At 51.4% G+C, this 23,031-nt stretch overlaps 1 protein-coding gene across 1 annotated transcript; it reads right to left on the bottom strand.

The window, feature by feature from the left end:
* Window positions 1–15,714: 15,714 nt before the first annotated feature.
* LOC100191384 (uncharacterized) lies at window positions 15,715–18,276 on the bottom strand. Its single transcript, NM_001136818.1, has 2 exons — window positions 17,851–18,276; window positions 15,715–16,744 (listed from the first exon to the last, which is right to left on the bottom strand). The coding sequence occupies exons 1-2, from the start codon at window positions 18,167–18,169 to the stop codon at window positions 16,125–16,127; spliced, it is 939 nt and encodes a 312-aa protein (NP_001130290.1). The 5' UTR covers window positions 18,170–18,276; the 3' UTR covers window positions 15,715–16,124.
* Window positions 18,277–23,031: the final 4,755 nt, after the last annotated feature.

The following is a 23,031-nucleotide window of genomic DNA, read 5'->3' on the forward strand; positions in this document are numbered from 1 at the left end:
CGCAGAGCCTGCTTGATGGGTCGGGCTCCGGCTCGGATATCCAGCGAGTGCTCGGCGACATCCCTCGGTATGCCGGGCATGTCCGAGGGACTCCACGCGAAAACATTGGCATTTGCGCGGAGAAAGTCGACGAGCACTGCTTCCTATTTGGGATCGAGCTCGGAGCCGATCCGGATCTACTTGGAGGCATCACTACTGGGGTCGAGGGGGACGGACTTAACCGTCTCCGCTGGCTCGAAGTTGCCGGCGTGACGCTTCACGTCTGGCACCTTCTTAGAGAGGCTTTCCAGGTCGGCGATGAGGGCCTCGGACTCGGCGAGGGCCTCGGCATACTCCACGCACTCCACATCGCATTCGAACGCGTGTTTGTACGTGGGGCCGACGGTGATGACCCCATTGGGGCCCGACATCTTGAGCTTGAGGTAGGTGTAGTTGGGGACGGCCATGAACTTCGCGTAGCATGGCCTCCCCAGTACCGCGTGGTAGGTTCCTCGGAACCCGACCACCTCGAACGTAAGGGTCTCCCTTCGGAAGTTGGAGGGCGTTCCGAAGTAGACGGGAAGGTCGAGTTGTCCGAGGGGCTGGACGCGCTTCCCGGGGATGATCCCATGGAAAGGCGCAGCGCCTGCCCGGACCGAGGACAGATCGACACGTAGGAGCCCGAGGGTCTCGGCGTAGATGATGTTGAGGCTGCTGCCTCCGTCCATGAGGACCTTGGTGAGCCTGACGTCGCTGATGACGGGGTCGACGACGAGTGGGTATTTCCCCGGGCTCGGCACGTGGTCGGGGTGGTCAGCTTGGTCGAAGGTGATGGGCTTGTCGGACCAGTCTAGGTAGACTGGCGCCGCCACCTTCACCGAACAGACCTCCCGACGTTCTTGCTTGCGATGCCGAGCCGAGGCGTTCGCTGCTTGCCCACCGTAGATCATGAAGCAGTCGTGGACCTCGGGGAACTCTCCTGCCTGGTGATCTTCCTTCTTGTCGTCGTCGCGAGCCCTGCCACCCTCCGCGGGTGGCCCGGCCCTGTGGAAGTGGCGCCGAAGCATAGCGCACTCCTCAAGGGTGTGCTTGACGGGCCCCTGATGATAGGGGCACGACTCCTTGAGCATCTTGTCGAAGAGGTTGGCACCTCCGGGAGGTTTCCGAGGGTTCTTGTACTCGGCGGCGATGACAAGGTCCGTGTCAGCGGCGTCGCGTTTCGCTTGCGACTTCTTCTTGCCCTTCTTCTTGGCGCCGCCCTGAGTTGACGCCTCGGGGGCATCTTCCGGTGGGCGGCCCTAGGGCTGCTTGTCCTTCCGGAAGATGGCCTCAACCGCCTCCTGGCTAGAGGCGAACTTGGTGGCGATGTCCATCAGCTCGCTCGCCCTGGTGGGGGTCTTGCGACCCAGCTTGCTCACCAGGTCACGGCAGGTGGTGCCGGCGAGGAACGCGCCAATGACATCTGAATCGGTGATGTTGGGCAGCTCGGTGCGCTGCTTCGAGAATCGCCGGATGTAGTCCCAGAGAGACTCTCCCGGCTGTTGTCGGCAGCTTCGGAGGTCCCAGGAATTTCCGAGGCGCACGTACGTGCCCTGGAAATTGCCAGTGAAGGCTTGGACCAGGTCGTCCCAGTTGGAGATCTGCCCCGGAGGCAGGTGCTCCAACCAGGCGTGAGCGGTGTCGGAGAGGAACAGGGGGAGGTTGCGGATGATGAGGTTGTCATCGTCCGTTCCACCCAGTTGGCAGGCCAGCCGGTAGTCCGTGAGCCACAGTTCCGGTCTCGTCTCCCCCGAGTACTTTGTGATAGTAGTCGGGGGTCGGAACCAGGTCGGGAACGGCGCCCGTCGTATGGCCCGGCTGAAGGCCTGCGGACCGAGTGGTTCGGGCGAGGGACTCCGATCCTCCCCGCTGTCGTAGCGTCCTCCACGCCTGGGGTGGTAGCCTCGGCGCACCCTCTCGTCGAGGTGGGCCCGACGGTCGCGGTGATGGTGCTCGTTGCCGAGGCGACCCGGGGCCGCAGGCGCTGTGTTGCACGTGCGCCCGGTGTGGACCGAGGCTTCCCGCATGAATCGGGAAGTCGCGGCGCGATGTCCCGAGGGGTACCCCTGCCTCCGGGAGGCGGAGCTCTCGGCCCGTCGGACCGCGGCGCCCTCCAGGAGATTCTTGAGTTCTCCCTGGATTCGCCGCCCCTCGGTGGTTGATGGCTCCGGCATCGCGCGTAGAAGCATTGCTGCTGCAGCCAGGTTCTGGCCGACCCCACTGGAAGAGGGTGGCGGCCTCATCCTGACATCGTCGGCGATGCGGTGCTGGATACCCTGGGGTAGATGGCGCACTTCTCCGGACGGAGGTTGGCCCGCCCATTCCTGCCCGACGTCCCGGCGGATCGGCTCAAGTGCTCCTGCTCCCTCGTCGAGCCTGGCCTGCACCCCGCGGGTTTGCTCGAGCTGTGGGTCATGACCCCCCGCCGGAACGGGGACCACAGCTAGCTCCCGTAGGATGTCAACGCGTGGCACAGGCCTAGGGAGATCACCGTTCTCCGGCATACCGAGATGGTTGCCCTCGGAGGGACCCCCTAGATCAACGTGGAAACATTCACGACTCGGGCCGCAGTCCTCGTCGCCGAGGCTGCGGCTACCGTCGGAACAGTCGGAAAGGCAGTAGTCGCACGCGGTCATGAAGTCCCGCTTGGCACTGGGTTGCCAAGTCCAGAGAAATCCCAGCAGAAGTCGGGCTCGTCATCTTCCTCGGACCCCGAGGGCCCGTAGGTCGAGACGTCCGTCAGCCGGTCCCAGGGTGACCGCATACGATACCCCAGAGGGTTTGGACTCGCCTCTACGAGAGCATCCGCCAAAGCGAAGCAGCTTGGCAGGTCGAGGCTGAATCCAAGGGGCGTGAGATGGGAATCGGTCGGTACCTCTTGGTCGACGGGCGGTGACGAAGTCACGTCAGGGACTGACTGCACCGTCGTCCCAGGTACGAGGGTGACACCCAGCAAGCCTTTCGCGAGCGTGCTGGCGTCGTCCGTTTGCTTGGAATTGGCGTGTCGCGGGGAGACGGCGCTCGTCTTCGTCTCAAACGCGAGGTCGATGCCCGACGCGCCCCCTGTTGGGGCGCCGGCGCCGTCGACTTGCTCGACAGCCGACGAGGGGCCGCCTCCTACTTGGCCTTGGTTGCCCCGCCTCCTCCTCCGTCGGCGGGGGAGAGGACGGGGTGAGCTTGAATGTTGTTCTTCCACCATGTGGGGAAGACGTCGTCGATTCTGCCGCCGGCGGGCGGGCTGTCGGCCGCCATTGTCGTTGTCCCACGGCGGGGGAAGGAGTATCATGTCGTAGCTGCCGTCGAGGGACATGAACTCAAGACTCCCGAAACGGAGCACCGTCCCGGGCTAGAAAGGTTGCTGGAGACTGCCCATCTGGAGCTTGACGGGGAGCTGTTCGTCAACACGCAGCAGGCCCCTACCTGGCGCGCCAACTGTCGGCGTTTCGAGACCGGGGGGTCCCTAGGCCGACGAGTGAAATGTCGCCGCGTGCCCCAGCCTAGATGGGTCGGCGCGAGGCCGAGCGCGAAGGGGGGAAGAAAGGCAGCCGAAGACGGGCGTGAGAGAGGTGGAAATCCCGTGGCCTTCGTGTTTGTCCCGCGCCCAGGTCGGGTGCGCTTGCAGTAGGGGGTTACAAGCGTCCACGCGGGAGGGGGAGCGAGCGGCCTCACGCGAGCGCCTGTCCCGTCCTCTTCCCCGCGTGGCCAACCCTCTGTAAGAGGGCCTTGGTCCTTCCTTTTATATGTTAGAAATATGCCCTAGAGATAATCATAGAGATGAGCATATTTCTTTGTATCCATGATATATATATTGCTTAATTGAATATCCATGGAAGGCACCTTGTATTGATTAGCAATTATGTGAATTGTTTGTGAGATTCTTTACTTATATGGTTATTCTAAATGATGTCCCTAGTCAGAGTCGATGACTAGCACATGTATTAGTTGATGACTACATTTCACAAGTCATGAACATGGAGATGTTAAACTAATAATGTGGGCGCATGTATGACATGAGGCTGGACCGACCCACGTGAGATATTGTAATATAGTTCTCTTCTTGCAACATGAATACTGTATCCTTAGACCTGAGATTGTCGCATGTTCTCAAGATGTGAATTGACTTACTTAGGGACTATCAAACGCTATCCCGTAACTGGGTAGTTATAAAGGTAGTTTTGGGTTTGTCAGGAAGCATGCTATGAGGCATGGTCAGTCAAGATGGAATTTGTCCCTCTCTTTGTGAGAGAGATATCTCTGGGCCCCTCGAGTGATTGGATCAAGAAATGCATGGCCGTGCTAGGGTTAAGAGTTAACCATTGAAAGGATTCCAATTCACAGTATCGAGAAAGAGAGGTCAGCTTAGAGCCAGACCAAATATCGTGAGACAAAGGGAACAGCATGTACGTAATGTCGCAATGGTTCGTCTGATATGATCTTTACGTACACATAGGAGTTGACATGTCTTGCTAGAGGCCGCTGTCAATTATTGGGCCAAGTAAGAGTACTCGGGCTATGTCTATTTGTACGTGAACCTATAGGGTCACACACTTAAGGGGAAGGAAGCCTAATTCGGATGAGATCCAAAATTAGACTGGGCTTTAGGGTTAATGATGGGCCTCGGCATCAGAAGCCCACCATAACGCCTATATAATGAGGGACGGGGGCGCGGTTAAGCATAACCTAATTCGCCACCTGCGAACTAACAGCCGCCGCCCACCTCTCGCCCTCGCCAAGCCGCCGTCGCGAACCTAGCAGTTCGGTACGCGGCGCTTCCTCCCTTTACGTGTGGATACCTCGGAGGTGCTGCATCTGGAGCACTTGGACGGACCGTGCGAGGACGTGAAGGACGCTGGCGACTGCACGACACTGCTCGACGCGTTCGTCTACATCGAGACGTCTTCCGCTGCTCTGCGCGTCTAGTGGTAATTCCATGACCTATAACCGCAGTAGTTCTTGGTATTATGGGGATGAAAAAATTTTGTTTTGCGCTAGCGTAGCCTCCCCGTAATCCTACAGTGGTATCGGAGCCAGGTTCTGCGTAGTTTTTAGGTCTGGATCTAGGTTCATGAGATGGATCTACTTGATGCACGGTTTGATTAGATCAATTGGTAAGATAGGGTTGAAGTAGATTACATCGGATATGACTGGAGAGATCAGTTCGTCCTTCTCTGTTGTATGCGCGACTTGCCCCTACCGGCTGGAATCACCATCGGGGCTAACAGCGTACACAACTAGTAGATTGACGTAACAGATCAACGTCATGAGTGTAATCTTCTTCGGGTCGAAAGTCTCGGATTTGGGTTGATTTGATCAACCGCATGAGATTTCCAGTGGAATTTCCATACATACGACCGCCGTGGCTATCTGCTGTAGTGGCGAACGTATAGAAACGTATTTGTCTAACCTGTTTTTGCAGGACATGTGATCGGTATGGCTATTATGTGTATGTGATGCATGTTAACAAATTATTCATGACCTGCGTGTCGTGACCAGGGCAATACGGCTGGAGCCACATGTATTGTCCAAATTTAATGTAATGACCTGCGTGTCAACATGTGATGATCCAAAGCGTATATGTAATTTGTTTACCAGCATACGTTAGATAGGTCTTGAAGGACTCATCACCTGGAGGATGGCATACCTATATCATGGAGATGGAGATCATCGTGATGGACAGATTATTGGAGATGGAGATCACCATGTGAAAACAAGCCATACCGAATCACAACTGTTGTGTGAATGCCATTCTTATTGTTCTACTTGTTTATATTGCATATAATTCCTTGCGTGCGATGTTATAAGTAGGACGATCCCTCATAAATGTTTAAGCTTTAATGCCTCTCCAAACCTTGCACTATCATAAGTCTTGTACAATTGGTGGTGGGTCTATGAAATTAGGGTGCCACCAGTTTTCCTTGACTAGATAGGTTTGTATCGGATACGAACTGCAGAAAGGGTTGGTTAACTTAAACAAAGTCAGCTTAATGGTTAAGGACTTTGAGGCATAAGGTTGGGAGCCGAGACATAGAGATGTCACCCAACAACAGGAGTCATATATATGATATGATTAGCAAGGAGTTGCTTACCGATCTACCTTGTCTTCTAGCGGTGATGCTAAAGCTCACTAGTAGACTTGTTAGTTGTGGATTCTGAATCACTAAGTATCAATAGAGGGATATTGATTTTAGTGGGAGTAGACTATTAAATGTTTAATATGATTTACTCTGTCATGGATATTTTTGTCTTAGTATTTTGCATTATTTTGTTGTAGATAAATGGCACCTAGCACACCAACATTTACTTTGCGATCAATTCTTGAAAAGGATAAGTTAAATGGAACAAACTATACGGATTGGATCCGTAACCTGAGAATTGTTCTCAGGGCTGAAAAAAAGGAAGACGTTCTAGACACCCCACTGCCAGAGGATCCTGGTGAAAATGCAACTGTTGCAGCTAAAACCGCTTACAAGAAAGCAATGGATGCTAATCTTGAAGTGAGTTGCCTAATGCTTGCTTGCATGGAGCCTGAGCTCCAGATGCAGTTTGAGTCAAACCATGAGGTGTACGATATGATCGTGGCGCTCAAGGATATGTTCCAGACTCAGGCTAGGACTGAAAGGTTCAATGTGTCCAAAGCCTTTCTGGAATGCAAGCTAGCAGAAGGCGCAGCAGTTGGGCCACATGTAATCAAAATGGTTGGTTACAGTCAGAGGTTGGAGAAGCTAGGCTTCCCAATAAGCCAAGAGTTGGCCACTGACTTCATTTTGGCATCTCTTCCGCCCAGCTATGGAAACTTCATCACGAACTACCATATGCATGGGGCGGAGAGGGGCCTCAATGAACTATGTGGCATGCTGAAAACTGCAGAGGGGGACATAAAGAAAAGTGCTGGCAGCAGCGGCCATGTGATGGCGGTCCAAAACAAACCCAACTTTAAGAAGAAGGGTAAGTCTCAAAAGAAAAATGGCAAGGGAAAGGATACAGTATCCAAGCCCAATCAAAAGCTCAAGGCTGGACCAGCTGCAGATGCAGAGTGCTTTTATTGCAAAGAACTTGGTCACTGGAAAAGGAATTGCAAGCAGTACTTGGCCTCTATTAAGGATCGTGGCGGTAAGGGTACAGCCGCAGCAGGTACACTTGCTATTCACATTACAGAAATTTTTCTTGCTGGTTCTTATATTAATTCTTGGGTATTTGATACCGGATCGGTTGCCCATATTTGCAATTCGATGCAGGGAATGATAAGAAGTAGAAGCGTGAAAAGAGGAGAAGTTGATTTCCGGGTAGGCAATAATGCAAGAGTTGCTGCGTTGACCGTCGGGACGATGCAACTCCACCTCCCATCAGGATTTATTTTGGAGTTAAATAATTGTTATCTAGTTCCTAGTATGAGTCGAAACATTATGTCTCCTTCATGTTTGATGAAGGATGGTTATTCATTTGCGAGTGAAAACAATGGTTGTGTGATCTCTAAGAATGGCATGTTTGTGGCTTTTGCATCCATTATGAATGGGTTATTCATTTTAAATCTTGATGATGCACCTATCTGTAATATTAGTGCTAAAAGGCCTCGGCCTAATGATTTAAGTCCTACCTACATGTGGCACTGTCGTTTGGGTCATATAAGTGAGAATCGCATGAAGAAGCTTCATTCTGATGGGCTTTTAACTTCGTTTGATTTTGAATCATACGAGACATGTGAAGCTTGCTTACTTGGTAAGATGACCAAGGCGCCCTTCACGGGTTTACCGGAGAGGACGTTAGATTTATTGGAACTCATACATACTGATGTGTGCGGACCAATGAGTACGACAGCTAGGGGAGGACTCCAATACTTCATAACCTTCACTGATGATTTTAGTAGATATGGGTATGTCTACTTAATGAAACACAAGTCTGAATCCTTAGAAAAGTTCAAAGAGTTTCAGAATGAAGTAGAAAATCAGCGTGGCAAGAAAATTAAAGCACTGCGATCAGATCGTGGTGGTGAATATTTGAGTCATGAGTTTAGCAATCATCTAAAGAGTTGTGGAATTGTTCCACAGCTTACGCCGCCTGGAACGCCTCAGAGGAATGGCGTGTCTGAGCGACGTAATCGGACTTTATTGGATATGGTTCGATCAATGATGAGCCAGTCGAACCTACCTTTGTCGTTTTGGGGATACGCTCTAGAAACAGCAGCTTTCACACTAAATAGGGTACCATCTAAGTCCGTAGTTAAGACACCATATGAGATGTGGACTGGGAAGACTCCTAGCTTGTCTTTTCTGAAGATTTGGGGTTGTGAGGTTTACGTCAAGCGACTACAGTCGGATAAACTCACTCCAAAATCGGACAAGTGCATGTTCGTGGGATATCCAAAGGAAACTTTAGGATATTACTTTTACCACCAGTCAGAGGGCAAAGTGTTTGTCGCCCGGAACGGTGTGTTCTTAGAGAAAGAGTTTCTCAAAAGAGAGAAAAGTAAACAAAAGGTGTATCTTGAAGAAGTTCAGGATGAGCCAGTGGGACAAGATTCAACAAGTGATGCTAATGTAGCAGAACAAGTTGAGACGTCTATGGCAAGAGAATCACCACCACAACCACGAAGGTCAGCAAGGCTTCGCGAGGCACGAGGAGAAGTGCTATTGTTGGGCAATGGGGAAGTGTTGTTGTTAGACAACGACGAACCTGCAACATATTCAGAAGCGATGATGGACCCAGATTCCGAGAAATGGCATGTCGCCATGAGATCCGAGATAGATTCCATGGGAGAAAATCAAGTTTGGAACTTGGTTGACCCGCCTGATGGTGTTAGACCTATAGAATGCAAATGGATCTATAAGAAGAAGAAAGACATGGATGGAAATGTTCACATCTATAAGGCTCGACTTGTTGCAAAGGGTTTTCGACAAGTTCAAGGAGTTGACTATGACGAGACATTCTCGCCAGTAGCGATGCTTAAATCTATTCGGATCATTCTAGCTATTGCCGCATATTTCGATTATGAGATTTGGCAGATGGATGTCAAAACAGCTTTCCTTAATGGAAACCTTGATGAGGACGTGTATATGATACAGCCCGAGGGTTTTGTCGATCCGATCAATGCTGGAAAGATATGCAAACTTCAGAAATCCATTTATGGGTTGAAGCAAGCATCTCGGAGTTGGAACATTCGTTTTGATGAAGTGATCAAAGGGCTTGGTTTTCATCAGAATGAAGAAGAAGCTTGTGTTTACAAGAAGGAAAGTGGGAGCGCTGTTGTATTTCTGATCTTGTATGTGGATGACATATTATTAATTGGGAATGACATTCCTATGCTGGAGTCCGTCAAGGCTTCACTAAAAAAGAGTTTTTCTATGAAGGACTTAGGGGAAGCAGCATATATTTTGGGCATAAGGATCTATAGAGATAGGTCGAAGAGGCTTATAGGATTAAGTCAAGATACGTACATTGACAAGGTTTTGAAACGGTTCAACATGGAACAGTCCAAGAAAGGTTTCATACCTATGTCACATGGTAAACACCTTAGCCAGATGCAATGTCCTGCGACGGCTAATGAGCGAGAGCGCATGAGTAAGGTACCATACGCCTCAGCGATTGGATCAATCATGTATGCCATGATAAGTACACGCCCAGATGTTTCATACGCTATAAGTGCTACGAGTAGATACCAGGCTGATCCAGGTGAGGATCACTGGACAGCGGTAAAAGGCATTCTTAAGTACTTAAGAAGGACTAAAGATATGTTCCTGGTATATGGGGGTAAGGAGGAGCTCGTTGTAACTGGTTACACCGATGCTAGCTTCCAAACTGACCCAGACGAGTTAAAATCGCAATCAGGTTTTGTGTTCACAATAAATGGTGGTGCTGTTAGTTGGAAGAGTTCCAAACAGGAGACTGTGACTGATTCTACAACAGAAGCCGAGTACATTGCAGCTTCTGAATCTGCGAAGGAAGGTGTTTGGATAAGGAAGTTCCTCATCGAGCTTGGTGTGTTTCCTAATGCATCTAGCCCATTGAACCTCTACTGTGACAACAATGGGGCTATTGCGCAAGCTAAGGAGCCAAGGAACCACCAGAAAAACAAACACGTACTGCGGAAGTTTCACCTCATACGGGAATTCTTTAGGCGGGGTGAGATAAAGATATGCAAAATACATACGGATTTGAATGTTGCTGATCCTTTGACAAAACCTCTTCCACAACCTAAGCATGAGGCACACGTGAGATCTATGGGTATTAGATATCTTCTAGATTAACTCTAGTGCAAGTGGGAGACTGTTAGAAATATGCCCTAGAGATAATCATAGAGATGAGCATATTTCTTTGTATCCATGATATATATATTGCTTAATTGAATATCCATGGAAGGCACCTTGTATTGATTAGCAATTATGTGAATTGTTTGTGAGATTCTTTACTTATATGGTTATTCTAAATGATGTCCCTAGTCAGAGTCGATGACTAGCACATGTATTAGTTGATGACTACATTTCACAAGTCATGAACATGGAGATGTTAAACTAATAATGTGGGCGCATGTATGACATGAGGCTGGACCGACCCACGTGAGATATTGTAATATAGTTCTCTTCTTGCAACATGAATACTGTATCCTTAGACCTGAGATTGTCGCATGTTCTCAAGATGTGAATTGACTTACTTAGGGACTATCAAACGCTATCCCGTAACTGGGTAGTTATAAAGGTAGTTTTGGGTTTGTCAGGAAGCATGCTATGAGGCATGGTCAGTCAAGATGGAATTTGTCCCTCTCTTTGTGAGAGAGATATCTCTGGGCCCCTCGAGTGATTGGATCAAGAAATGCATGGCCGTGCTAGGGTTAAGAGTTAACCATTGAAAGGATTCCAATTCACAGTATCGAGAAAGAGAGGTCAGCTTAGAGCCAGACCAAATATCGTGAGACAAAGGGAACAGCATGTACGTAATGTCGCAATGGTTCGTCTGATATGATCTTTACGTACACATAGGAGTTGACATGTCTTGCTAGAGGCCGCTGTCAATTATTGGGCCAAGTAAGAGTACTCGGGCTATGTCTATTTGTACGTGAACCTATAGGGTCACACACTTAAGGGGAAGGAAGCCTAATTCGGATGAGATCCAAAATTAGACTGGGCTTTAGGGTTAATGATGGGCCTCGGCATCAGAAGCCCACCATAACGCCTATATAATGAGGGGCGAGGGCGCGGTTAAGCATAACCTAATTCGCCACCTGCGAACTAACAGCCGCCGCCCACCTCTCGCCCTCGCCAAGCCGCCGTCGCGAACCTAGCAGTTCGGTACGCGGCGCTTCCTCCCTGTACGTGTGGATACCTCGGAGGTGCTGCATCTGGAGCACTTGGACGGACCGTGCGAGGACGTGAAGGACGCCGGCGACTGCACGGCACTGCTCGACGCGTTCGTCTACATCGAGACGTCTTCCGCTGCTCTGCGCGTCTAGTGGTAATTCCATGACCTATAACCGCAGTAGTTCTTGGTATTATGGGGATGAAAAAATTTTGTTTTGCGCTAGCGTAGCCTCCCCGTAATCCTACATTATAGGCGTAAGGAGAGGATCCAGGTGTACAATGGGGGGTGTAGCAGAGTGCTACGTGTCTAGCGGAGGAGAGCTAGCGCCCTAAGTACATGCCGTCGTGGCAGCCGGAGAGGTTTTGACACCCGGTTCGTGTGGTGTCGTGGCCGTCGGAGGAGCGCTGGAGCCTGGCGGAAGGACAGCTGTCGGGGCTGTCGAGTCCTTGCTGACGTCCTCTTGCTTCCGTAAGGGGGCTGAGAGCCGCCGTCGTCATAGAGCGTGCGGGGCGCCATCATTGCCTATCTGGCGGAGCGAGCCAGATGGGACGCCGGTCTTGTTCCCTGTAGCCTGAGTCAGCTTGGGGTAGGGTAATGATGGCGCCTCCTGTCGACGTGGTCGGTTCGCGCCCTAGGTTGGGCGATGTGGAGGCTCCTCCGAGGTCGAGGTCGAGTCTGTCTTCCGTGGCCGTGGTCGAGTCCGAGTCCCTGGGTCGGGCGAGGCGGAGACCGTCGGCTGAGGCCAGGGCTGAGTCCGAGCCCTAGGGTCGGGCGAAGCGGAGTTCGTCGTCTTCTGGGGCTGAGCCCAAGTCCGAGCCCTGGGTCGGGCGGAGCGGAGTTCGTCGTCTTCTGGGGCTGAGCCCAAATCCGAGCCCTGGGTCGGGCGGAGCGGAGTTCGTCGTCTTCTGGGGCTGAGCCCAAGTCCGAGCCCTGGGTCGGGCAGAGCGGAGTTCGCCGTCTTCCGGGGCTGAGCCCGAGTCCGAGCCCTGGGTCGGGCAGAGCGGAGTTCGCCGTCTTCCGGGGCTGATCCCGAGTCCGAGCCCTGGGTCGGGCGGAGCGGAGCTTCCTATGGTGCCTGAGGTCGGGCCTGACTGTCTGTCAGCCTCACTCTGTCGAGCGGCACAGCAGTCGGAGCGGCGCAGGCGGCGCTGTCCTTCTGTCAGGCGGTCAGTGGAGCGGCGAAGTGACTGCGGTCACTTCGGCTCTGTCCACTGGAGGACGCGTGTGAGGATAAAGGTGTCAGGTCACCTTTGCATTAAATGCTCCTGCGATCTGGTCGGTTGGCGCAGCGATTTGGTCAGGGTTGCTTCTTGGCGAAGACAGGGCCTCGGGCGAGCCGGAAGTATGTTCGTTGCTGGAGGGGGGCCTCGGGCGAGACGGAGATCCTCCGAGGTCGGCTGCTCTTGTCCGAGGCTAGGCATGGGCGAGGCGTGATCGAGTCCCTCGAATGGACCGATCCCTGACTTAATCGCACCCATCATGCCTTTGCAGCTTTATGCTGATGGAGTTACCAGCTGAGAATTAGGAGACTTGAGAGTACCCCTAATTATGGTCCCCGACAACGTCTGGATCATCCCACCCGCACCCTCACGCCCGCCCAACTGCAAACCGAGGTGCGCACCGTAGTCGTTTTCATCACCACAACAACAACATCATCGCGACGCAGAGGTTGTCACTGCCTACAGGCTCTAGGCGGAGTTGCAGGCGCTGCCGCTGCCCACGCCCCAACACGGCCTACAAGCTCAGTGACGTCATGTCACCGTCGACATCTCCACCACACTCTAGCTCCTAATTTAAACTTTTTATAAACTCTATATATGTTCCAACACACTCCATGCTAGGGATGCTGGTCATGAGAGCACGATGGACATCCGTCACAGCAGCAAATCACGCCACAAACAACTGGGAAAAGGACTTCTTCGTTCGCAGGATGCCATATGCTCTGTTTCTAAGTCCACACAATTAAGAATGAGGTTATGTTGGTTATTTAATTAGCATTATCAAATTAGGTCATAGAGAGTCATGCAAGTTATAATTCTTATCTTTTTTTGTTGTTGAACACATAATTATTATCTCATTTTATTAAGTTTTGGTTGTTTGTGATTGTAATATGTCAGATATTTTGTTAGTATTACCAAATTAGGCCGTAGAGTTAGCACGAGCTAACTAGTTAAAAAAAGGTATGCAAAAAAAATAGGTCGTAGCGTTAGCACGAGAAAGTTGTGAGGCAGTATGTGTACAAACCTAGTCGGTCTACATTGAAACTCTATGATTTCATGTGTAGGTCACTTAGGTTTCTACATATAGTGTGTCACAACTTTCTCGAAACATTCTCAAATTTTATCACAGCCTCTATATATGATATCATGACATGTGGACAAGTTTCATGATTTTCTGACTTTGTTTGTGTTTTATACAATTTTTAAACAACTGGATGACAAGTTCACGGTCATGTTTAGTGAGCATGGTGCTCGAAAATTCCGGTATGCTCCTGAAATCGGTCGTAACTTGTGCTAAATAACATGCATATCAGTTTTGCATGCACGGTTTTCCATGTTTCGAGTGACTTGCAGTTCAAATGTGAATTTTCCGAAAATTTTCAAATAAACGAACTAAATCTAATAGTTATAGAGAATACTTTTATAATTATGCTAAAATAGTACATGTAGGTCTACATAGTGTAGAAACATACCACAAAAGGTTTGGTTGGAAAAATAAAAAAAAATAAAAAATACTTTACCGAGTGTCCAAGAATGACACTCGGCAAAGCATGCTCTATCGAGTGTTAGATGTAGGACACTCGGTAAAGAAGGTTCTTTACCGAGTGTCAAAGCTCGGTGCTCGGCAAAGATAAGGGTCGTCAGCTTTAGACGGCTGTTGACGGCCCTTTGCCAAGCGTCGGTATTCGCCGAGTGTTTGGCACTCGGCAAAGATTTATTTGCCAAGTGTAGTTATGTGCCGAGAGTTCTACTCTTGATAAACGCGGTCGTTACCGAGAACAGAACCTTGCCGAGTGCGGCACTCGATAAAGACTTTTTTGCCGCGTGACTGACAAAAAAACACTCGGCAAAACGTTGAGCACTCGACAAAGAGCTGGATTCCGACAGTGATAGAGAACCTGAAAGCAATTTAACCAAAAGCCAGATCAAAACATAAGTAACGATCAAAATCAAAACGAAAGTAACGATGATGAACAGGAAAAGTCGAGTGCGGCCAAACAGTCTATGCGTCCTACGCAAACGATGGTCCTAAAATCGTTATAAAAATCTTAGCTGATTGGTTATTGATTACACCAATAAAATCAGTATAAAAGTCTTATCAATATAGCGTTTCAAAACAATTTATTAGTCTTACCAATAAGATTACTTTGAAGATCGTGTCAGATTGATCAAATCAAGTCGATTTTAGGGCACTGTTTAGAACATCTAAAAATAAAAATTAGTTGTTACGTTCCAACTAGCCTCAGCTAATATCATAACTGGTTGCTAGCTACCTCACAACTAACAACTTGTTTATTAACTGGCTCAATCTAGCTAATAACTTATTAGCTTAGCTCTAGTGCTTCTATACAGGACCTAAGACGTTCCAAATACTTATAAAAATATTTATGGTCAAGGAAATCACGGAACCAAACCATACCAGAACTGATTTGACGGCGAGACGAATTCCGCTTCCGCCAAACACGCACGCAGTTGACACTGACAGCACCTGGCGATCGGCCTTTTCTTCCTCCAGAGTCCAGTCCTAACTGAATTTGCCAACCTTTTTTTCTCGCCATCCGTCAAACCGCATCCTTCATATTTATGGTGAAGATTACCACTATTTATAACTATATATTTCAACATGACGTATCTAATGATATTTATTTTTGTGGCACCGTAATATTGATATTTACTTTTTATATCAGATTTAAGATTGTTTGCTGGTCAAGGGGAAAGCTGGAATATGACATGCTCTTTTGTGATGTAGGGACTATGGAGTAACTTAAAAAAGTCAATCATTTTATTTCCCTATGCAACCTTCGCAAAATGTAACCCTATGCATGCAAGATGCTTCTAATTTGAAGGGTACCGTGCAACTAACTCCACGACACCCAGATGTTTAGTGCCGTGATTCTAAAACTATATTTACACATTTCGCAGCCCTATCTATCATAGTCAGATCTCGTGCATGGTGGCATGTGCATCGAGCAAATTAGTCTGGAATCAAATTAGTCTGTAATCAGTGTCAACATGCAAGCACGTATGATATCGGCATTACCTAGCTTCAAACTCACTTCCATTTCATTGTCTATTCCAAGTCAGTCAGTGAGATGGACGGTCCTTTCTTCCTAACAAACACAACCTTTTCTTCCTCTTCTCATCTTATATATATGCTTGATCAGCCTTCTCTTAGCAGACTCTAATTGCCATCACGCAAAAGATCTGTGCGCTTTTTATTATGTGCCTAGCTCACTTTGGATGCTCACGTTATACATATATGCACCAACAAAGAAAGAAAAGCGCAGCATCTATCTCCAGCTGACCTTTGGCACAAGATTTGCACCCTTCTTTTTTTTTCCTTCAACAGAATCTCCACCAAACTTTCTATGCAATCCAAGACGAAACAGGCACTGGTCGTTAATGCACCAGCAGAAAACGCTGACATGCTACGCAACCTTTGCAACTTTCCCTTCTCCAAAGTTCTGCTTCTCTTTTTTTTAAAAAAAAACAAAGCCTACAAAGTTGTAATGAAGAGGTGCTTCCAAAGATCTATTGCAAACGATGGCAAAAACAAACATCAACCTGTCGTCGTAGCTATGCATACATAAAAAAAGCCTACTTCTCTTTATCAGAAACCTCATTGAAAGACATGTCAAGGTATTCTGCTAGGCTCAATCCTGGCGTCGGTTTAATTTGCCCTTGAGCAGGCGGCGTTTCCTTCTTTTTTCGCAGCGATTCTGGGAGCCAGGACTTGTTGGAGTCATACTCACCCCTAGGTATCAGTATGTTGCCGACACCAGGTTGCAGGTCCAGCCAAGGGTCATCAAGCATTGACTTGTTGAAGTAACTCCGGCCATGGCAGCCAACCCTCCCACCTCTCCCCCTTGATCCTGGGCTGCCAAAGTAGTTGGGCCCCCTGCCACGTCCATAAGATGAATATGGGCCACCTCTTGGTCCATAGTTCATTGGGCTGCCACCCCGGCTGGGATTCGGGTGTCTGAACCCAAAGTTTGGTGGATTTGAATAAGAACCTCGGCCTCCAGGACCAGAATGTGAGCCCCAAGGACGTGGAGCGCTGGGAGGACCTCCTTGGTATCCTGACATTGGATCCTGGAACTGCATAGGGCTTTGCCATGGACTGCTCCTTGCCGCATCTTGTGGCATCGGGGATGTTGAGTGAACTTGCCATGATGTAGGCTGCTGGTGTGGACGGTGATAGTCGCTGCCATAGTTCCCTGGTCGAGAGTTAGACACATGGTCAGGATGACATTCCACGGTAGTTATGACATCACAGATGGCACTGGAAATGAATTGGTAAGTTAAGCATGCAGCAAACAGAAGAACATGGTCAGGGTGATAGTTAGACTTCAAATCACTAACCCAAAATGTATACTCCGAGCTTCTTCGATCAATCATATTCATCATTAACCAGTTAGAAACTAGCTTGTATGCCACCACTGTAAGGCTGTTTTCTTAACTGTGACATATAATTCTCACTGGCATCCTTGTTTCTCTCGTTGGTTAACCAAATTCCAGGTTCCAGCTACTGAAGTCAAAAGCTGAATGCAAGCGTATGTCAAGATCCCTATAATCTTACAAATATATCACTAAACTGGAATCCTAGAATATCATTCTTTGTCTATGGAGAACTATATACCACATCCTTTTTATGACATTGCTACCTAACCATGTACTTCCTGACAATCAAATCGTACATATACTAATAACCAAAAAGCACAAAGGAAAAGTCACAAGCTGATCTGATCGTCTTAAACATGCAGCATCAGCATATTGGAAATTCGATATATCAACGGATGCTTAGATTTAACTAAGAGACATCACAGAGTAGCTTTAGAACAGAAGCAAGCCTTTTCCAATTCAACTGTAACACTCATCTGAATGCAGCTCCATTCGAGAAAAACTATGTACGTACCATTCTAATAGAACACATAGAAATCCTTATGGCGTTAGGCACAAGCTCGACCACTGCCAGCATAACACACAGGCCAAATGCCTAGCTATGGAAGAGAAGAACACTATTAAGCTGCATTATCTTTTTCCTTTCTCTGCCTACAGGATGATGCCTGTTTTACAATTGCAGCACAGATGGTTCTGTTAAGGTTTAGATCCAATTGAAATTGAGTATGGCGAGGTGTAGTTAGGGACTTAGGGCTGCCTATTACAATACTAGAAAACATAAAGAGGGTTTTGTTAAGATTTAGATTCAATTACAAATATGGCGAGACTGAATTGCGCAGCATATGCAACCCTAATCCGACATTAGTGGGTAGCGAGGGGAAGAGTAGCATAAGCTAGTAGGTGCTTGTAGGGTAGTACGGACCGTAAGCCGGCGGAGGCGGAGGCGGGGCGTAGCAGGCGGGAGGGCTCTTGCGCTTGTGGGACCAGGTGGGATTTGTGGCACCTCCTGAGGAGGAAGTGAAGGCGGCGGCGGGGTTGGTGTAGTAGTCGAACCGCTGGGGCGGGGTCGGGCACACGGATGCGGCCTCGTCTCCCGGGAGGTCAGGGTCCGGGAGGATGCTCCCCGCGGCCGTCGGCGGAGGAGCCCCTGCCGGAGACGCGTTTGCGGCGGAGCGGAGGGCGAGCAGGCGCTCCCGGCGCTTGTAGGAGGACTCCTCCGCTTCGTGCTCGCCGCCGTCCATGTCGATTCTGATCGAATCGCTCCCTCGCTCCCTGTCGCTGGCTGAGGTGGCGTGGTCTGCGGTCCGCTGCTGCTGCGGGCGACGCTGCGATGCGAACTCGCCCTTTGGAAAGAGGAGGAGCGGACGCGACTCGCGAGCACGTAGTGGAAGAGGGGAACGGACGGGGAGTCGCGCACAGAGATGGGCTGATGGCAGACTCCGAACTGATTGGTCAGCCCACCAGCCCATGTAACAACACTTTTTTTTTTCTAATTTCTCTCACCCTTTCCACTCTTCGACGCATATATAGTTCATACGATTTATTTTTAGATTTTATTTAGCATTAAAGGTTTTAATATACTTGATTTTTACAATCGAAGACGCCTATACTTTTACTAGTACGATGTCCGTACGTTGCAATGGCACTTAAATTATTTTAAGAAATGTTAGAGCATAACGATTACATGAAAATTAAATATTCAGGTTAGACACTCGACGACATCTAGGTATCGACTATAATAATAAACAACTGAAAATCTAATTGCTCGAGCGTTAAAAAAAGTAAGATACAAATATTCAGTGAGATATTTTTGTATATTGTAAGACCACTGTCCTAGTTCTCTCAAAAGACTTCAATGGCTCTTGACTACCTTCATTCAATGCCCTTTGCCAACCTTCTTTCGAAGCTATTTAAATGAGTTAATGCCATGTTAAACCTTTTTTAAGACAAATATATTTTGATGGATGAGCATACCTGTCGGAGAGGAAATTCTCCGGCCGGGTGGCAGAACACCCGCCCTAAATCTTAAGATGAGGAGGGGCCTAAGCGTTTTGCCTTTCTACTATGCGATGAACGAACACAAGAACACACAAGGGTTTAGAGTGGTTCGGGCCGCCGGAGCATAATACCCTCCTCCACTGTGTGATGTATTGAGCTTGAGAGCTTGTATGAACTTGTGAGCCTGAGCTGGACCTAAGTGTGTCTGAGTCTACCTTGTAACGTCGTGTGTCCTCCCTTTTATAGCTCAAGGGGGGCACGTACAAGGATACTGAGCCCCGACATGCGGGCCCAGGGACATAACGGATGTAATACTTGGAACAACTAATGCTGGTCGTCAGTGCAATCTCCTTATGCCCTAATATCTGCGGTTTGCGTAGCATTGGCGTGCAGCGGAAGCTTCCCTGGTAATGTACGAGTGATGATGAGCACAATGCACTCCGCAGCACGGGCGTACTGCCTGCCAACGGAATGGACAGATACGCCGCATGCGGGACGGCCTGGTCGCCGCCTGACAGCGGAGTAGACAGGGCACATTAAATGCCGAGGTGGCACATCCCTGCAAGCGGAATGGACATGACTCATTAAATGTTGAGGCGGCACATCGCTTGTCAGCGGGACGGACAGGCGACGCGCCTTATCCGCAATAAATGCAGGGGTCGCGTAACCCGAAGGCCTTACGTCAGGCTCCGCCCGCCGGCTTACGTCACGCGCAGTAGGCCATGTGGCAGCATCGGGCCTCCACCTGGGCGGGGAGCAGTGGCGCAAGTGGACAGGTCCGCACCAGACTGGGTCCGGATACGTGTCGTCACCGGACCCCCGCTTGGGTCCTGTCCAAGGTCCGTGCATGTTCTGTTCCTGGGACCTTGCTGTGCGTGGCCCGGACCCTGTACAAGGGGGGTCCGGGGCCCGTCCCAGGGGTCTAGACACGCCCGTGGAGGTTCTGGACCTTACTCGGAGGTCTGGTCTGTACGTACGGGGGTCTGGCACTTCCCCATGGGGGTCCGGACCCACTGTTGATACCTTGGAGTATATCGTATTTTCTGGCCGCGTGGTGACCCTGGAGTCGACCACGTGGTGGGGTCGGGCGCTGTTTACCACGTGACTAGAGGTAGTCGCATGGGCACCGCGCCTTCACACTGTAGCAAGGGGTACCCCTGTTTCAGGGTACCGATAGTGGCCCCCGGGCCCACCTCAGGGGAGGATGCGAGCCTGCAGGTGGGGCCAACACTTGTACTTCGCGTCAACGTGGCATGACTGGTGACTGGGGCGCCTCTTCTGCGAGCGCTGCATTAACTCAATGCATCTGGTGACGTATGCACTGTCAGTTCGCCCTCGGTCACATCGACTGCCACATCTGTCCCCGCAGCTGACTGACCCACGGCCCCACATCTGGCGGTTCCATCGGGTCATGCGCGGGGCGCCTTGTTACCACCGCCTCGGTTAGAAAAATATCTTCCTGCAGTAGCCCCGAAGCGGCGCGCGGTCGTGCGGCGGTTCGTTCCCTGTGTGGCAGTTCGCCTTCTCCGCACTCGGAGACCAGTACTCCAGGTGTATGACATGCGGACCCAGGCCCGCATGTCGAGGACTGGGTCGCTGCGGGCGCTAGGTGTGCGTCGGACGGGATTTCCTGGGGCGCGAGTGGGAGAGCCTTCCTTGAGAAGGGATTCACTCTGCGGTCAGCAGTCACGCTTCTGCATTCTTTCCAACTGCTGCGCCCTTTCGTCTCTGAGCCCTCTACGCCTCTTTGCACTCGCGCTCTTCTGCTTTCCGCTGTCGCAGTCGCCATGGCCTCGCTGGTTCGTCCCGAGCATTTCCAGACTGAGGAGGCGCTCGACGTGGTGCGCCGCCTGCTCGGATGGAGCGCGCCGGCGTTCGTCGGGAGGATCCGGGCCGGCACCACTCCCCTCGGTGACCTCGCCGCCGGGGAGTTCATGCTCTTCGTCTCCTACCTCTCCCGCGGGTTGGCGCTGCCGATCTCGCCGTTCTTCCTGCTGCTGTTGGAGGCGTTCGGACTCCAGCTCCAGCACCTCACGCCCCACTCCATCCTCCAGGTGGCCATCTTCGTCCATCTTTGCGAGATGTTCGTGGGGGTGGGGCCTGTACTTCCCTCTTTTACCACTTCTTCATGTTGGTGAGGTCTGGGAAGGCCAAGGACCACCTCGGTGCCTACTATTTCCAGACGAGGTCAGATCCAACTGTGGCCTATATCGCCATCCTTGGCGGCGCGAAGTGGGAGAACTGGCGCAATGACTAGGTGATCGTCAGTGCTGAGGCCAACGACCGCCTTACCCTGCCGAACGACAGACCAAGACTCAACCGGAAGCAATGGAGGGCCAAACCGTCTCTCGCGCCGGAGTTCGAGCCCGTACTGGACAGGATCAAGGAACTCGCGGCCGGTGGTCTGACCTCGATGCACGTGGTCGGAGATTTCCTGAAGCGCCGGGTCATGCCGTTGCAGGGGAGGCCACGTCTATGTTGCTGGTTCACCGGCCCCAGTGACATTGGCAGGATCCAGCGCGGGCTGGGGACCGACCTGTCCTGGGCGGAGCTAGAGGTTTTAGTGAAGGGGATCACTGGTGAGGCTTTTATCCTTGAATCCTTGATACCTCCCTAGGGCATTCCGCCACTCTGCGATGATCCAGGGCTGCGGTCGGCGATGCTGGCCTGGCTGCCGACCCTTGATGAGAGCGGCGTAGCGATCCGCCAAACCTGCGGCCAGGACCCCCACCGGGGGATCCATATTCCCGGTGTACCGCCTGGAGGTTCCCAGCCCACCAATGCGAGCTCCAGAGCTCCCCCCGTGGCCCATAGCTCCTCGAACAAGGGCAAAGGGGCTACGGGCGGCTCTTCTTCTCCGGGTGCCTCCGGGAGATCGGAGGGAGAGAGGCGACACCAACTACGCCGCGTCGACGGGTCTTTCGTCACAGATCCGCCCCTTGATTCAGACCCCCCCAGAAGCGTCAGAGGACAGCTGGCGGGGCCAAGAAGGCTGACTCCTAGGCCTAGGGCACGCAGAGGCGCGTCAGTCCTCCTCCACCACCACCATCAGACCCGCCGCCACCGCCACCCTACGGGCAGCAGCAGCAGAGGCAGCGAACGTCCCGCTTCCAGGGTCACTGGAAGGTCCAGGGCCCCAAGTAAGTGTAGCCCTTTTTTATTTCTTCACTGGTCTAGTTATCATGCCAACGGGTATTAACCCATCCTTTGCTCATCAGGGCCTCTTCTCCCTCTGCGTCCAAAGTCGTGCCTCCCTCGCCTCCAGCTGCTACCGACGAGACAGTGTCACCGGGCCCCTCAGGCTCCAGTTGTGGATCCGGCTGTAGTGGCGCCAACACCAAGTGGTGTCGCAGTGGCGGAGGGGTCCCTACTGCCCCGACGGCTGCCACAGCCTCAGCGATGGCGATGCCGTCGAGTTCACCGTCGGCAGCGGCAGAGGAGGCCCTAGCCGCGTCCGTCGCCACTATCGAGGCCGACGCAGGGGGCGCATCCAGCTCCAACCCGCCGCCCACTCTGGAGGAGACGGAGGTGATTTTCGGGCGGCGGCTCCGATCCGGCGCCGAGCCAGAAGCGGCACCGATTCCCCTCTCCCGGGTGCTATCTCGCGCCCATCAGGCCCTCCAAGAGACTGGGGCGGCGATCCTGCGAGAGTTGGGGGCGCTTGAGGCTGAACACCAGCGCCTCAGCGACTGGCGTAGCCAGCTGTAGGAGCGCACCAAGGCAGCGTCCCGCCAGTTCGCCTTCGAGCGGTCCGAGCTCGAGCGGGACCGCAAGGACTACCGGAAGGACCTCTAGAAGGTGTTCGCCCGGGAGTTGGAGGTGACCCGAAAGGAGAAGAGTCTAGCCAAGAAGGAGTTGCACTTGGACCAGAGGGAGGAGATCATCACGGAGCTTGAAACAAAGTTGAATGCCTATAATAAGATGCTGGAGGAGCAGCGGGACCAGCAGGCCGCGGCTGTGGAGGACCTGCGAAAGGTGTAGCAGGGGCTTGATGACAGGGCCAGCAGCCTTGCCCTGGCTGAAGAGAACCTCAAGGAGAGGGATGCCTCCCTGGATAAGCGGGCGGCGTATATCGCCTCGCGGGAGAAGGACCTCGCCTTTAGGG

Source organism: Zea mays, chromosome 2 (genome assembly GCF_902167145.1).
Source record: "Zea mays cultivar B73 chromosome 2, Zm-B73-REFERENCE-NAM-5.0, whole genome shotgun sequence".
Lineage (NCBI taxonomy): Eukaryota > Viridiplantae > Streptophyta > Magnoliopsida > Poales > Poaceae > Zea > Zea mays.